At 36.3% G+C, this 17,202-nt stretch overlaps 1 protein-coding gene across 3 annotated transcripts in view; it reads right to left on the reverse strand.

Annotated features, from left to right (window-relative positions):
* Nucleotides 1-17,202, reverse strand: part of MAP4K3 (mitogen-activated protein kinase kinase kinase kinase 3) — a gene marked incomplete at both ends in the record, with an annotated part of 189,325 nt that overhangs the window by 22,928 nt on the left and 149,195 nt on the right. For all 3 annotated transcript variants that reach the window (XM_080710986.1, XM_080710985.1, XM_080710984.1), the window contains 5 exons: nucleotides 4,414-4,531; nucleotides 4,634-4,694; nucleotides 9,293-9,372; nucleotides 11,442-11,526; nucleotides 15,401-15,442. In XM_080710986.1, coding sequence (XP_080567112.1) covers nucleotides 4,414-4,531; nucleotides 4,634-4,694; nucleotides 9,293-9,372; nucleotides 11,442-11,526; nucleotides 15,401-15,442 — 386 coding nt within the window. The remainder of the gene's footprint in view (nucleotides 1-4,413; nucleotides 4,532-4,633; nucleotides 4,695-9,292; nucleotides 9,373-11,441; nucleotides 11,527-15,400; nucleotides 15,443-17,202) is intronic.

Genomic DNA, 17,202 nt, shown 5'->3' on the forward strand with positions numbered 1-17,202 from the left:
CTCACTAAGTTGTAGAGTGCCTCACTAAGTAGGCTGTCCTCAAACCTGGATACTCCTGTCTCAGCTTCCTAAATGCTGATATTACAAGTGTGTGCAACTACATCCGGCTTTTTTTAAAAAATTCTTTATTTTGATTGATTGATTTTTTTTTTTTTTGGTGGTGGTGGTACTGGGGTTCCTGGAAACCCTTCTACCTCCGGGTTACACTCCCAGACCTATATTTATATTTTTATTTGGACACAGGGTATCTTAAGCCAGCGTGGCTGGCTTCGAACCTGCGCGATCCTCCTGTCTCCGCCTCCCAAGAGTGGGGATTATAAGCAGGCGCCACCAGGCCTGGCTAATTTGTTATTTTGAAACAGGGTCTCACTAGCTGAGGCTCAGCCTCCCAAATGCTGGGATTACAAGCGTGCACAATCACGCCAGACTTTATTCTTTCTTTTGAAATAAGGTCTCAGTTGTGGAAGGGCTCACTAAGTAGCTGAGGCCAGCCACCAACCTGCAATACTCCTGTCTCAGCCTCCCAAGTATAGGGATTATAAGTGTGGACCACTACTCTCAGACCCAGGCATATTTCTATTAGCGACAAATTTGTTGTTCCTGAACCACATTTGCAAATGTGTTCCCTGGTTCTCAAACCACTGATCTGTTTAAACTCTGAAGGATTAACTGACTTATCAGAGTTTAAAAGACCACAAGGAAGAATATTACACAGATAAGAAAAAAATCACTTAGCATGGCTTAAAATTAATAATGAAACTTCAAAATTTAGTTTTGTGTGACATACTGAAATAAGAATTTAACTAAGGTTCTACAGTACCTATGGATTGCTTTAATTTTAGTCATGACTTTATAAAGGGCAATAAAATTTATTTTGTCAGCACTCAAATAGAATCTAAGTTGATGAACCAACAGTCACAATATGTAGTGGAAGATATTTTAGGCTATTCTATAGGCACAATTATATTTTCATGCCTGATAATAATAATTAGCTTATTTACCAAGAACCTAATAGACGCCATAAGTCATAGTAGGTACTTTATAAACATAAATTATCATTTTCAAAACAACTCTGCTAAGATGGGAATATTGGTTCCATTTTACAGATGAATATCCTCAGACAAGGTTGTACAAAGCATCCAGGGCTTAAATTTAAGCAGGCTGGGATCCCACAACTTTACTACAGAATAATAATGATACGGTACATGAACGCCTGACTTCAGCATGCCACCCAGGAGGCCCTCTGTTTTCAGAACAAGAAGGCTTAAGCTGTGCTCACTACAAGGTAGAAATGGCACTAATACATACACAGGACATCATGCTGAAAGGGTTTTTAGGCTTTGTGCTGATTAGGGAGAGAATTAAGAGTAGTTTTTATAGTAATTGATTATGAGATAATGAAGCTGAAGGAAGCATAATGCTATATTTGTGGGTACAGCTATCACTGAAGACTGATGATGACAAAATCCCTGAAATATGAAGGCGTGTTGGCCCACGCTGTAATCCCAGTACTTGGGAGGCTGAGACAGGAGGATCGCACAGGTTCGAAGCCAGCCTCAGCTATGTAGTGAGGCTCTCAGTAACTTAGTGAGACCCAGTTTCCAAATAAAATATCAAATAGGTCTGAAAGTGTAGCCTAGAGGTAGAAAGCCGCTTGGTTCTATCCTCAGGACCAAGAAAGGTGGAGGTGAAATGTCCTCAGAGGTAAGATCTTACTATAGAAAAAATTTTAAAGGAAGGTGTAGAATCTTTCTCAGTTTTCTCTCACCTGCCTGACAGGAGGATGCTTCATATACATTTGGTAGAGTCACTAAAATGTAGAAGAATTACGCCGGTTGTGGTGGCACACGCTTATAATCCCCGCGCTTGGGAGACAGAGACAGGAGAATCGCGCAGGTTCAAAGCCAGCCTCATTGGCTTAGGAAACCCTGTTTCCAAATTAAGAAAACTATAAAAAATAGGTCTGGGAGTATAGCCTGGAGGTAGAAGGGTTTCCAAGAACCCCAGTACCACCAAAAAAAAAAAAAAAGTAGAAGAACTAAACATGCCCCCCCAAAAAACAGAAAAATAAAAAAGCTAAAAAGACCTTTAAAACACAGTATATATATATATATATATATATATATATATATATATATATATAAGATTTATGTAGCAAAAAAGTGGCAATTTTTGAAACAAATAAAGTCTTTATTCTGACAACAAAAAACAGTGCAAGTGAACTCCAAATGCAGAGTACAACATAATAAATTAAATTCATAATCAATGCTGAATAATTACAATAAACTGATATAATGTAGCTTAAGGAGAAAAAAATGCATGGAGTATATTTTTAAATGATTTTCATCAAAAAAGTTAATTTTTAAAAATGTGTAAATGGTGCTGGGGATGGAACCCAAGGGCATTCTACTTCCGAGCTACATTCTCAGCCCTATTTTTTTTTTTTTTTTCTTTTGTGGTACTGGAGGTAGAACCCAGGGGCTTTTCTACCTCTGGGCTATACTCCCAGACCTATATTATATACTTTATTTGGAAACAGGGTCTCACTAAGTTTCTGAGCGCCTAAGTAGCTGAGGCTGGCTTCGAACCTGTGCGATTCTCCTGTCTCAGCTCTCAGCCTACCAATAGCTAGGATTACAAGCATGTGCCACCACGCCCAGCTTCAGCCCTATTTTTTATTTATTTTGAAACAGGGCCTCACTGAGTTGCGGAGGACCTCACTAAGTAGCTGAAGTTGGCCATGAACCTGAGTTCTCTTGTCACAGCCTTCCAAGTACTGGGATTACAAGTGTGTACCACCATACCTGGCACAAAAAGGTTGTGTGTGTGTGTGTGTGTGTGTGTGTGTGTGTGTGTGTTACTGGGGATAGAAACCAGGGTGGCATTATACTTCTGAGCTACACCCCCAATCTTTTTTTCCCCCTATTATTTATTTTGAAACAGAATCTCACTGAGTTGCAAAGGTCCTCACTAAGTAGCTGAGGCTGTCCCTGAACTGCGATTCTCCTATCTGAATGCTGGGATTACAAGCATGCTCTACCACACTGGGCTTCAAAAAGGTTAATTTTTTTAAAAAAAGATTTTATATGAGCTGGGTGTAATCCCAGTACTTGAGAGGCTGAGACAGAAGGATCCAGGCTCGCTGCCAGCCTCACCTACTTAGTGAGGCTCTCCTACAACATGGTGAGACCCTGTTTCAAAATAAAGAATAAAAAATTAGGCTGAGGGTGTAGCTCGGATGTAGAATGCCCTGGGTTCCATTCCTAGTACCTACCCCCCCCCCCACACAAAGATTTATACAAAGAGGGGGAAATCCTATACTAATCTCTCAAATTGTAAGTAATATCTCCAAATATAAAACTATTTATTCAATAAATCATTTTTTAGGTTTAAAAATAATACTTTCAAAAAAAGCCATTTTATAAAAGTCAACACAAATACATAAGCAAAGGCACTATATGTCATGTAAGATTATAGAAAAAGAATTAGTTTTAACTTTGTAGAAAAGACAATTAAAAATTAAGAGGCCGTGCGTGGTGGCGCACACTTGTAATCGCACAGGTTTGAAGCCAGCCTCAGCTACTTAGTGAGGCTTTCAGCAACTTAGTGAGACCCTGTTTCCAAATAAAATATAAAAAAGGTCTGGGAGTATAGTCCTGAGGTAGAAAGCCTCTGGGTTCCACCCCCAGTACCACCAAAAAAAAAAAAAAAAAAACCCAAAATAAATAAAAACTAAGAGTGGGCCAGGTGTGGTGGCGCAGGCTTGTAATCCCTGATCTTGGGAAGCGGAGACAGGAGGATCGCGCAGATTTGAAGCTCCTTGCTTGTTTAAGAAACCCTGTTTTCAAATAAAAATATAAAAAATAGGTCTGGAGTGTAGCCCGGAGAATGGTTTCCAGGAACCCCAGTACCACCAAGAAAAACAACAACAACCACCACCACCTAAGAGTGGAGCCGGGCATGGTAGAACACACTTGTAATCCCTGAATTTAGGAGGCTAAGACAGGAGGATCGCGGTTCAAGTACAGCTTCAGCTACTTAGTGAGACCCTTTGCAACTCAGTGAGAACCTGTTTCAAAATAAAGAATAAAAAGTAGGGCTGGCTTAGAATGACCTTGGGTTCCATCCCCAGTACTGCAAAAACAAGAACAACAAAATACAACAAAAACAAAACAAACAAACAAAAACTAAGAGTGGAAAGAAATGTTTAATGTAATTACAAAGTGTAGAGTAATTTTAAAACAAGGGAGTGATAAATAAGCCCTTGTTAAAATTTATTATTTGTGACTTTTTTCATTATTCATGATTTTGATTAACCCAACTGAGTTTTCATTTCTCTAGCATAAGTATTTATTAGAATAAATTATTAGTATATTATCTTAATAATGAAAACATAATTAAACATACAATTACCTTGGCAGTATTCTATCAGGGAGTTTGTGTGCTGGAATAGCAACAGGTAACTTTTGCATTTGTCTTGCATAATCAAAAAGTCCTGGTAAATTATGTGAATAAAGCTGGGAAGCTTTGCCTATGAAGAAAATAAAAAGCCCTATAAGTATAAGCCCTATATAGTATAAGAGCAAATAACAAGCCTTAACAATTTTAAGAAATATAAAACTAAAAGACTTACCAGATATTGATAGCAAGCAATTGTTCATTACATATAACCATGTACATCTTCGGGGGAAAAGCTGATTAAAAAAAAGTACAAAGTTTATAAAGGAGAACATGTAATTGCAATATGAATATGTATACATTATATAATGTAAATATGCACACGTAAACTGTCATCAACAGGCTAGTTCTTTAAAAAGTAAATTATTTTTAGTAGTAATTCATTTTGTAAAACATTTAAATCAAGATAATACACATAAGCCGGGAGCATTCGGGAGGCTGAGAAGGGAGGATCGTGGTTCGCAGGCCCTCTGCAACTCAGTGAGACCCGGTTTCAAAATAAAGAATAAAAAATAGGGCAGGGGGTGTAGCTCAGAGGTCAAATGCCCCTGGGCTTCATCCCCAGACCTGAAAAAAATAATACACATATACCCACATTTATGAGGGAGAAAAATATCAGCAATACAAATTCAGCTTAAACATGGTATGATCAGCTCAAGTCTCCCTTAGGATGAGGACTAAATAACTTCCCCACATCACCCAATTAGTTAGGGTGATGTGTGCATGTATGCCTCCATCATCTTATACTCCATTAAGATGTATGACTACAATGCACCAATAAAAATAAAAAAACCTCCCCAAATATGCAGGGAATAAAAACACTTTCAAATAACATCTATTCCTTTATGTTGGTTTTGGGCTGAATAATTAAGATTCTTCTGTGTATGCCCCCTAAAATGTATTTATCTAGGCATTTCTACATGTATGTAACATAGAGATAAAAAGATCATGATGGATAAATGTCATGATGGAGCACAGGACATCAAAATCTAGTATGGAGGGGAGAAGGATGACAAAACATGACAAAAATTCATAAACCACAAAGGACACACACACATGGAACTGACTGCTGAAATCCAGTATGTAAGAACTAAGAAGTACTTCTGGAAGTTTGAAAATGCTTAGTATTCAGGGCAAACAAACAAAAAACAACAACTCATTTCAAAGGAAGATAATAGCTGCTCTCATGAATGTTATAAATATTAGTGGTTATAATATTATAAATATTAGTGGTTTTCAAAGTGGTCCCTGGACCAGCGTATCAGCATCCCCTGGCATATGCTAGAAATGCCAATTCTTAGACCTCATCCCACACCAACTTAATTAGACATTCTGAATGTGGGCTCAGCAATCTTTTAACCAGAAACTTTTGGAGATTCTGATGCAAACTAAAGTTGCTAGCCACTGATATATACATATATAATTGAGCATCCTGATTTAACAAGCTTGGTTCCTAGGTTTGCTCTGGCAAATCCTACAGGTGACTCTGAAACAGACTGGAATGGTAACAGAGTGAATAAAGAGATCAATGAGGAACAGGCCTCTAAAGATATTAACTTTATTAAAACACAAAGTTATAATGATGACCCTGAATAATTAAAAGAGAAAATATAGTAATAAAAGGGAGAAAATAAAATCTACATTAATATAACTTAAATAATCAAGATAATCTAATTATCTGTATTTCATTTGTTTGGAAAACATAGTTATATAAAGAACCCTATTTCTTTAAACAAGTAAAATATGGTATTGCTATATAGTTTGAAAATTTGTAATATGTACCTATATGTAGCTAGCTATTTCTCAAATGAAGAGAATATCAACACATAAAAATTCATAACCAAATTGGAAATTCACTGGCTTTATTGAGAAAACCAGGCAGAGAAAGGGACAATCATATATTCCAGACACACAGCTGTAGTCCTGACAAGGAGCATAAAGGTGATTTTATTTAACTCAGTAATAAACTGGGTTTGTTTTCATAGAAACAAATACTTAAAAGTATTCCTTTAGTACAAAATATGTATGGTTTATTATAGAGTTATATTTTCAAGTGGGTTTAGAAGCTCATGTAAAGCACCAAGACAAGACACAAATACCTTTCATATTACCTATGAGGGGTGAAAGGGGATTTATGTATAGCTTTGTTTAAGTGTTGAATTTCATTTTGAATTTTCAGTTTTGAGAAAATTTTATAAACTTTAAAGCTTTTCTAGATCTTTAATGCTTATTTCCTTTGGCAAGTTAGGCTCTGGCTAAAATACCAATTAATAAAGAATATAACAGTTAAAAAGGGCATATTCAGTAATCTGCTTTTTCAATGACTACTGTGGCTTTGAGTAATTTACAAGTCTCTGTGTTTCAGTGTTATTATCTGTGACAAAGAGCCTCAATACCTCACAGAACTGCATGGGAATGAACAACACACTCTTGGAAGGCACTTAGAAGAGTGTCTAATGCATGGCTAATTAAGAAGTGTTACTTAGCTGTAAGAGGTAAAGCAGGAAAATTTTAAAATCAGAATCCTGTTTTATGTCATTTTCTCAACTTCCAGCATCATCCCCTATCTAGAAGTCTTCATGCCACCCAGTTTCTTTTCCCTAGAGTGTAGAGAAAATCAACCTAATAACCGGGTTCATAGTAGATAAAAACCCCTCAGGATTTCACATACACTCATTCTCTACTCTCAAAGGCTTCCTCTGGGAGGGGGAAATTTCACCTTGAAGGGGACTGGTTCATCAAAAAATAGACTCTGTTGTCTAATTTCAAAGGCAACCAAGAAGTTAGTTAGGATCCTGGGCTGGGTGGGATGAGTGTGTTTTCACTCTCCAGTCTTTTCAGTCAGCTGATAAATGCTTATTACTCCACTTGTGCATACCATAGGCTTTGTTCCTTAAAACTAATACTGTTACCAGTAATATTATTTTGGATATCTCTTTATAAAACTCAATAAAAATATTACCACCTTTAGCCAGGCATGGTGGTGCATGCTTGTAATCCCAGTATTTGGAGGTCTAAGACAGGAGGATAGCAAGTTCAAAGCCTGCCATGGCAACTTAGTGAGGCCCTCCTCAACTTGGTGAGACTCTGTTTCTAAATAAGAAATAAAATTGGGTTGGGGGTGTAGCTCAGGACAATGCCTCTGGGTTCAATTATCAGTGCCGCAAAAAAAATCAAACCTTTGACTTACCTATTTACAAATTATTATAAATAACAACATCCTTTTCTCTTTTTGCCCTTATTCTTATGAACTTTCTAGCCAGTGCATTGTTTATCAATTCCAGATTAAAAGATTTACAATATGTCATACAGTTTAAGATCTCGTTAGAAAAATCTAATTTAAAAAAGTTGAGAAGAGCCAGGCATGGTGGCTCATGCTTATATTCCCAGCATTTGGGAAGCTGAGACAAGAGGATATGGATTTGTGGCCAACCTCAGCTACTTAGTGAGGCCCTTTGCAACTCAGTAAGACCCTGTTTCAAAATAAAGAATACAAATTAAGGCTGGAGGTATAGCTCAGAGGTAGAATGCCCCTGGTTTCCATCCCTAGTACCGCAGGGGGAAAAAAGAGAGTTGAGAAAAAATAAATGTTTAGTATGGAAAAATTTATAGATTTTTTCTCTTCATTTTATTTATAATCAACTTATATTGATAAAGGAAAATTAGCTATACATCCTACTGAACCATTCTCCTTAAACCAGCATCTCCTCTGAAAATTATATTGTCTTGCATCTAGAACTGTTAATGTGCACAGCGGTTCAAGCTGTAATCCTCAGGAGAAGGAGCCCTTTCCTACGCCTTGGCACTTAACTGGTCATTCGATGGCCAATGGACGCTCTCAAGCCATGCATTCTCTACACACATACTCGAGGGGGCGAGGCAGTATGATGAAGGAGCTAGGAACTCAGATTCTGGCCCACGGCCTGGACTTGCACCCCAGCTTAGCTATTTGACAGGTGTGGCTGTCTGACAAGTTGCTAAGTCTTCCTGTGCCTGAGTTTCTCATCTGTAAAGTGGGAAGTACAGTGGTTACCTACCTCTCAGAGATTTTGTGAAGATTAACTAATATATTTCAAGCATTTAAAAATAGTGCCCGGCACACAGTAAGCTTTTTAAAGCTCTTGGATATTAATATCATCATCATCATCAGTGCAGATTTCTGGGACATGACTTTCCCAAGTCATGTAACAATCAAAATTGGCCCCTACAATTATTCCAAACCTCATCCATCCCTCTGTCTTCTTATCTCTGCCTAGACCCACACTTCTTTCCCCTTTGATCACATACTCTAGCCTCATCTCCCACCACACAGCCGATACTTCTGACCACAGGTCTGTTCGTCAGCACATGCCCTCGGCTCTAGGCTTGGCATCTACCAATCTATCCAGCTCCAACCACTCTAACTCTTCTGTGCTCAAGTGAACCTGTCCAGTCACCGCGCCCCACACCTGCCATGCCGTTTCACGCTCCACGCTGTCATATGTGTCTTCTTTCTGTCTGGTTGGCAAACTTCTACTCATTGTCACTTCACAGGAGGTACTGTTGACATCTCTCTCTTGTGGCTATACCTTGGTACTTGTTCTAAGCCTGACAACTAATGCTACAGCTGTAGTTACTGAGTCGCAGTCTGTTTTTCCTGGTATATCATGAACTTCTCAAGAGTAAGGACCATTCCTGTGAATCTGTCTTCAGTATCTAGTAAATAGAACATACTCCATAAAAATTTTAGGGGAAAAAAGGCACCAAATCATAAGACTAAAACTTATTTCTAGTCTAATGTCTACTTATAATAATTAAAAAATTAAACGATAAAAGAATATACAAAATAACATACCTGCTCCATTGATGTTTCGTGAAGTTCATTAAGATTAAGAGTATAAATCCCTTCTTCGGCACCAAATATCAAGTACTGATCTGTAATAATAAAAGTACTTTAATAACTGACTTTAATAAGACACTTTAAAAAGGAATTATATAAGCCGGGCATGGTGGCGCATGCTTGTAATCCCCATGCTTGGGAGGCTGAGACAGGAGGATCACCAGGTTTGACCAGCCTTGGCTGGTTTAAGAGACCTTCTTTCCAAATAAAATATAAAAGAAGTCTGGGAGCGTGGCCCGGAGGTAGAATGCCCCTGGGTTCTATCCCCAGTATCATTAAAAAAAAAAAGGACTTATATAGTCTAAAATTCAGTAAATACATTAACATATAAAGAAATTACTGTAAATTCTTTTAATGCAAAGAATTTAGACACTCTAAGGAACTGAGTTATACATAAAAATCAGAGGGATTTTGAGGAGTGGCTTGTTAGATTCACTCTCTACTTACTGGCAAAATCTGCAGCTACTTTCCCTGAAACTTCCTGATGGTAGGATCACATACATATTGACTTAAAGAATACAAATCAAGACTAGTATTACAGATGCGAAATATTTTTAGAGAATGTTATTTTTCCAGGCTATTTTAAGCACTAACATAAAAAAAAATTACAGAATCTGAGCAGAGTCTATTAAATGGTTAACTAAAACTTAGGGTACTCAATATTTTCTAAAAAACAATAGAAGCCTGGCCTTGGTCCTGACTGATCTGTTTTATTTTATTTTATTATTTATTTATTTATTTTTGTGGTACTGGGGGAACCCAGGGGCTTTTCTACCTCTGGACTATACTCTCAGACCTATTTTATACTTTATTTGGAAACAGGGTCTCACTAAGTTGCTGAGAGCCTCACTAAGTAGCTGAGGCTGCCTTCAAACCTGTGTGATCCTTCTGTCTTAGCCTCCCAAGCTGGTATTATAAGCGTGCGCCACCACACTCAGCAACTGATCTGTTTTAAAGTTATGATAAAAGAACAAGCCAGAATGTCAAGAGAATTCCTAAACTGCTCAGCATTTAGGATTAGTACTGGCAGCTTCATTACGATGGGTTTAAAAATTGCAGTTCTATGTCAGAAGTGGTGGTATATGCTTGTAATCCCAGTGCTTGGGAGGCTGAGACAGGAGGACTGCACAGGTTCAAAGCCAGCCTCAGCTACTTAGTGAGACCTGTTTCCAAATAAAGTATAAAATAGGTCTGGGAGTATAGCCCGGAGGTAGAAAAGCCCCTGAGTTCCACCCCCAGTACCACCAAAACAAAACAAAAAACAATGAAAACTTCAGTTCTCTTCTATCCATTAGCTGTAAAACAAACCTCTCTGAATACCACAGTTTTCCTATCTGTGAAATAAAGTAATCCATTTTGGATTTTTAAAAGCTTTGATATGAACATATGTCTATTTTTTATATACAGATATAAAAAAGCTCATGTATGTAAGTGTATATTTCATAGATACACAGGTATTAAGATATAGATATAGAAAGAGGTCACAAATAGCCCTAACTCAGTGTCTATTCTGATTATGAGCTCTTTTAAAGTTAGAGATCCTCTAGAGTGGTCACTAGAACCTGGTCCTCAGTTGCTAAATGGCTGTCTAAAAAATAATAAAACATACCATACCACTGTGCAGGAGCAGAAAAAACATTTCTTGACAAAGTCAGAGTGACATAAAGTATATGGTTTTATTATATTGATATAGAGACTCTGGTAAAATTTTAATGTAATGTGCTCCCTAAATGCTGATAACAGTAAAGGGAAACATATTCATATTTACTTTTTTTGTGTGTGGTACTGGGGATTGACCTAGGAGCATTCTACTTCTGAGCTATACCTCCAGTCCTATTTTATTTTGAAACATGGTCTCATTAAGTTGCAGAAGGCCTCACGAGTTGCTGAGGCCGGCGCTGAACCTGCAGTCCTCCTGTCTCAGCCTCCCAAGTGCTGGGATTATAAGTATGTGCCACCACACTGGCTATATTTACTTTAAATTAAAAAAATTAGAAAACATCTCTTTCCAGAAACACAAGCAGAAAATGAATAAAATCAAATGCTTCCATAGTCCCAATTGAAAAGCATTTAGAAAGATAACAAATAAAACACATGATACTACCTCTTGTGTCTGGGTTTATCCATGATGATGCACAGTGAATTTTTAAGGGACACCCATTAAAAACTTTTGAAAAACATGCACCCATCTGGAAAAACAAAAATAATCAATATGAAACAGTGACAAACAATAGTCCTTAATATGATATAAGTGTAATCATTCTGTTTTAATATGGGAGACTACAAAGAGCACATTAAAAACATGATTACCTTCAAATTTACAGAAATAAGTGTGTCAAATTAGTCACGGGCTTTTTTTTTTTTTTTTTTTTGGTGGTACTGGGGATGGAACCCAGGGGCCTTCTACCTCCGGGCTACACTCCCAGACCTATTTTATACCTTTTTTTTTTTCTGGTTCTGGGGATGGAACCCAGAGGCATTTGACCTCCGAACTACACCCCCTGCCCTATTTTTTATTCTTTATTTTGAAACAGGGTCTCACTGAGTTGAAGAGGGCTGACAGATTACCGACAGCACTGACCACAATTGGAGGTCACTTCAGTGAGGCCCAAATGACACACTGGGGAGCTAAGCCCCCAAAAGGTAAAGACTGATAGTTAATCCGAGGATATGTGAGAAAAGCAAATATTAAGTAAAGCCACATGAATAAGATTAGAAGTTATATTGAGACAACTTAAACTAACCTTACATTTAAACAATTTTGTCAAAATATTTGTTTTCATTTAGCTTCAGATTCATGTTGATTTCTTGTTAAAAGTGACAAAATCAAGATGCAAATTCTTAAAATCCATCACATTACACTTGATTATTTCAGATTTAATTTTTGCTTTTCAAAAAGTAGATTGTAGAGCTGGGCATGGTGGCACACACTTGTAATCCTAGCATTTGGGAGGCTGAGATAGGAGGATCACAGTTTGTGGCCAGCCTCTGCTACTTAGTGAGGCCCTCTGCAACTCAGTGAGACCCTGTTTCAAAAATATAGAATAAAGCCGGGCGTGATGGCGCACGCTTGTAATCCCCGTGCTTGGGAGGTAGAGACAGGAGGATCGCGCAGGTTCGAAGCCAGCCGCGTGCGCTGGCTTAGGAGACCCTGTTTCCAAATAAAAAATGTAAAAATAGGTCTGGGAGTGTAGCCCGGAGGTAGAAGGGCTTCCAGGAACCCCATTACCACCAAAAAAAAAAAAAAAAAAAACTACTGTAATATAAATAATTGAAATGAGATGTAAAAATTTCCCTTTTGATGATAGAAATGTAACAATCTATTTTTAAATTTTATATATTTTTTATTTTTGTGGTACTGGGTTTGAATCCCAGGGGCATTCTACCTCTGAGCTACATCCTCAGCCCTATTTTTTATTCTTTACTTTGATATAAGATCTCACTGAGTTGCAAAGGGCCTCACTAAGTCACTGAGCCTGTGCTTGAACCTTGGTCCTCCTGTCTCAGCCTCCCAAATGTTGGGATTACAAGCATGCCATCACACCCAGCTTAAATTTTTGTATAAAAATAACTTAGCTTGGCAATTCCATCAGGTGATAGGAAACCTATAAAAAAGTAGTTTTATGGTGTAGGGCAAAAACTGTACCACTTAATAAAAACTTTAATAATTGTCTTTTAAGATGGTCAATAAATTTTTTATGCTTAGGTACTACTAAACACCTAATCAGCACCAACTTTAAGCTAATTTGTGTAGATGGCTCCTATTTGGCATTCCATAGTTACAAGTTGCCCAAATCACATACCCAAAGTAAGAATTTCATCTTGTAGCCAAATAGTAAGATCGCTCTATTTTATCTTTCTCTGTTAAAAATAAATGCCATGTAATATAAGGTATGGGTTATAAATTGGAATTTAAATTGTAATTTAAAAATATTTATAACTTAAGTGTAATACATAAAGTATATATGCTTTCTAATGTATAACTTATAACATGTATACTCTATGCTAAATTAAAAAATAATCAGAAAGTTAAAAGTCTGAAAATTAGATTTGGGAGGTTAAAAACTAGAACCAGGAACATCTAAACATAGTATATAAGGCTTTAGGTTACATATTTGCAGCAAGAAAATGTAGTTTTATCCATACTAACAAAACAATACTGATTTAATACAATGTTAATCCTAAAACAGCATGACATGTTGGCACATGCTTGTAATCCCAGCATTTGGGAGGCTGAGACAGGAGGACTGTAGTGTGCAGATAGCCTCAGCTGCTTTGAGACCCTCTGCAACTCAGTGAGATCCTGTTTCAAAATAAAGAATAAAAATAGCGCTGGGGGTATAGCTCTGAGGTAGAAAGCACCCGGGTTCAATCCCCAGTATTGCTAACAACAACAACAACAACAACAATAATAATAATGATGATGATGATGGCAGCATGACCACATGATCCAGCATTCCTGTTACTAGGTACACATACAGGGGAAATAAAGCCAGCATGTGGAAAAGACACTTGCTCTTTTATTTATTATAGTACTATTCACAATGGCCAAGATAGGAAATCAACTGTAGTGTTTATTAACAGATGAATGGGTAAAGACAACATGGCACATATACACCATGAAATATTTTCGAAGTTAAAAAAGGAAATCCTGTCACTTATATATGAACCTGACACACATGATGAATGAAATAGGCCAGTCACAGAAAGACAAATATTGCAAGATCTCCCTTATATATGGAATCTAAAAGAGTTGAACATATAGAAGCAGAGTAAAATGGTGGTCAACAGTGGCTGAAAGGGGGCCGAAGACAGGAAAGATATTAATTAGGGGACACAAAATTCTAATTAGGAGGAATAAATTTAAGAAATCTAATGTACAGAATGGTGATTACAATTGATAGCAATAATTTTGCTTGAAAATTTTGTTAGAGAGTAGATTTTGAGTATTCTCAGTACAAAAATATACCCATATAAGGTAATGCATATTGTAAATAGCTTGCTTTAGCCATTCTACAATGTATGCATGTATCAAAGCATTATGTGCACTATAAACAATTTTTTCTTGTCAATTAAAAAAATACTTCAAAATGAGAAAAAGAAAGACAGCATGATCTAACTAAAAATAAAACAAATAAATAAAACCCAACCCAGAAAACAATATAAGATATCTAAATTCTCGCTAGGGCTAGGTGTTTTGTGATCTTAAGTGACCAGGATCTTTGGTTTTAATTTTATCATGAGCAAAAATTCAAGGGCTTAAGTAAAATATTCCTAGTACTCCTAACTTCAAAATAGATAAAAATGTCAGAAAAATGTCTTATTTACATTTTGTACTTCCTAGAATAACTATGTGGCCTTTTCACATTTCTTCAAAAACAGCTACAAATAAGATATTAACAAATTTTGGAATCAACAAGTTTTAAAATATATTTTTCATAATTCTGAAAAGCTCTTTTCAGATATAATTAAGTACATTTAAATCAGCCATCTTACAATTTTATTTTCAATAACAATGAAGGGTTTGTTGTTGTTTTTTATAGTATTGGGGATTGAAGCCAGGACCTCATGCATGGCAGGCAAATGCTCTACCACTGAGGTATACCTCTGGCCCTTTTTAAATTTAATTCTGAGACAAGGCATCACTAAGTTGCCCAGGTTGGCCTTGAACTTAAATATACCATCAATCTAATTCTGCCTCCTGAGTCACTGGGACTATTGTGTGCATCACCATGTCCAATTATGAAAGTTCTTTTTTTTTTTTTTTTGGTTGTACTGGGGTTTCTGGAAACCCTTCTACCTCCGGGCTACATTTCCCAGACCTATTTTTATATACTTTTAAAATTTGAAAACAGGGTCTTTTAAGCTAGTGAGGCTGGCTTTGAACCTGTGCAATCCTCCTGTCTCCGCCTCCCAAGCGTGGGGATTACAAGCATGCGCCACCATGCCTGGCTGAAGGTTCTTTTTAAAAAGGAAAAAAACCTAATCAAAGATATACATTTAAGCAATCATTTGTCATTGTACTTAGTTTCAAAGTTTAGCCTATTGATATTTAGTACTTACATGTACTTTAGGTGTTGGGGGAAGACCATTACTAATAGGCTTCTAGAAAAGAACATATACATGATTTTAATATTTTTGCTGCTGTTTGACATGACAATACTGTGTTTCAAAAATATGTGAAAAAATGCATGACTATACTGTCTTTGGAAAATAAATTATTATAGATATGCTACATCCTCCCCACCTGTTTTCTAGACTTTTGGTTATAAATTCATATACATATTCCCATAAAAAACATTTTTGTATATTTTAAAACAAATACACTTTATATACTACTTATTATGTGTACTTTGCCTTAAAATGGACCACAATTCAGATCAGTCATATAAACCTCATTTTAATTACAACAAGGTATGAATATAATATACTTTATAAATTATTGGGTAGTCAGGTTATTTTTAATTTTTTACTATAAGAAAAATGATGAATACCCTTGCATAAGCTTCTCATGCAAAGTATAGATTTTTTTTTTAAGGGTATTCTGTGAGAAGTCAAACTACTAGAACACGGGGTCAGTAGCTTTATCATTTTAGTGACACAGGCTGTCTGTCTGCCTTTCAGAAGGCAAGGATCAGGTCATATCCACCAGCAACGTATGAGTTTCTGGTTTTGTATAGTATCACAGCAGTATTATAAAGAAACTAAGTAAAAAAGGTTTCCTCATCAATTTGCATACCTCCAATGACTAGAAACAGAGATAATCATTTTTATTTTTATTTATTTATTTATTTTTATTTTTTATTTTTTGGTGGTACTGGGGTTCCTGGAAGCCCTTCTACCTCTGGGATACACTCCCACGGGCTACACTCCCAGACCTATTTTTTTAACATTTTTATGTGGAAACAGAGTCTCTTAAGCCAGCGAGGCTGGCTTCGAACCAGCGCGATCCTCCTGTTTCCGCCTCCCAAGCGCGGGGATTACAAGCGTGCGCCACCACGCCCGGCGAGATAATCTTTTTTAAAAGTGTTTATTTTGCTTTATTTCCTTTTCTGTAAACTATTTTTTCCATTATTCTTAGTGAGTTATCTTTTTCATTTTTATTTAATGAAGTCTTACATATTCTAGATTTAAATATTTTGCCTGAAATAAGAAATATTTTCTCCTACTCTGTAGATAATTTCAACTTTGTTTACAACATTTTATTGATTGAAATTTGAATTTGATGAATTCAAATATATCAGTCATTGGCCAGAGTATACAGACAACTACATGGAGAGCAAAAGTGGAACATTTGCTCACCCATAATGTCCTTAAGAATGCTAGATATTTTCCAAGAGGCCACATTCCTCAGTATGTGAATTATTTCCTGAAGAAGGAATCTCCTAGGGTTATAGTATACCATAAATATGAATTTTTATGAAACTCTAGATTTCTTTCAAGGATAATCTTTTTTTAAATATCCACAATTTAGTAATTTAATAAAATAAAGCAATTTAAAGCACTTTTACACTATTTTGTATACCAATAGACATTTATAGAGAGAGATGAAGATATTTTGTATTTTATCTTTCTCAAGGGTAATATTAATTACAGCATTTTAAGGGATGACAATGTAATTTTTCTCAACCTGGTATAAATCAGAATCATTCAAACAATGTGATAAAAGTTAACAAAGCTTTCATTGAATTTTACATATTACATAAAAATGTTAAAATGACCTTTCTGAAATTAAGATTGTATGAAATTTAGATTATATGACCAGGGTGTAGTTCAGTATTAGAGCACTTGTCTAGCATGCATAAGGTCTTTGTTTTGATTCCCAACAACACCAACTCATAACACATACTATATATATGATATCT

The sequence above is a fragment of the Muscardinus avellanarius genome, assembly GCF_963383645.1.
Source record: "Muscardinus avellanarius genome assembly, chromosome: 15".
Taxonomy (NCBI): Eukaryota; Metazoa; Chordata; class Mammalia; order Rodentia; family Gliridae; genus Muscardinus; species Muscardinus avellanarius.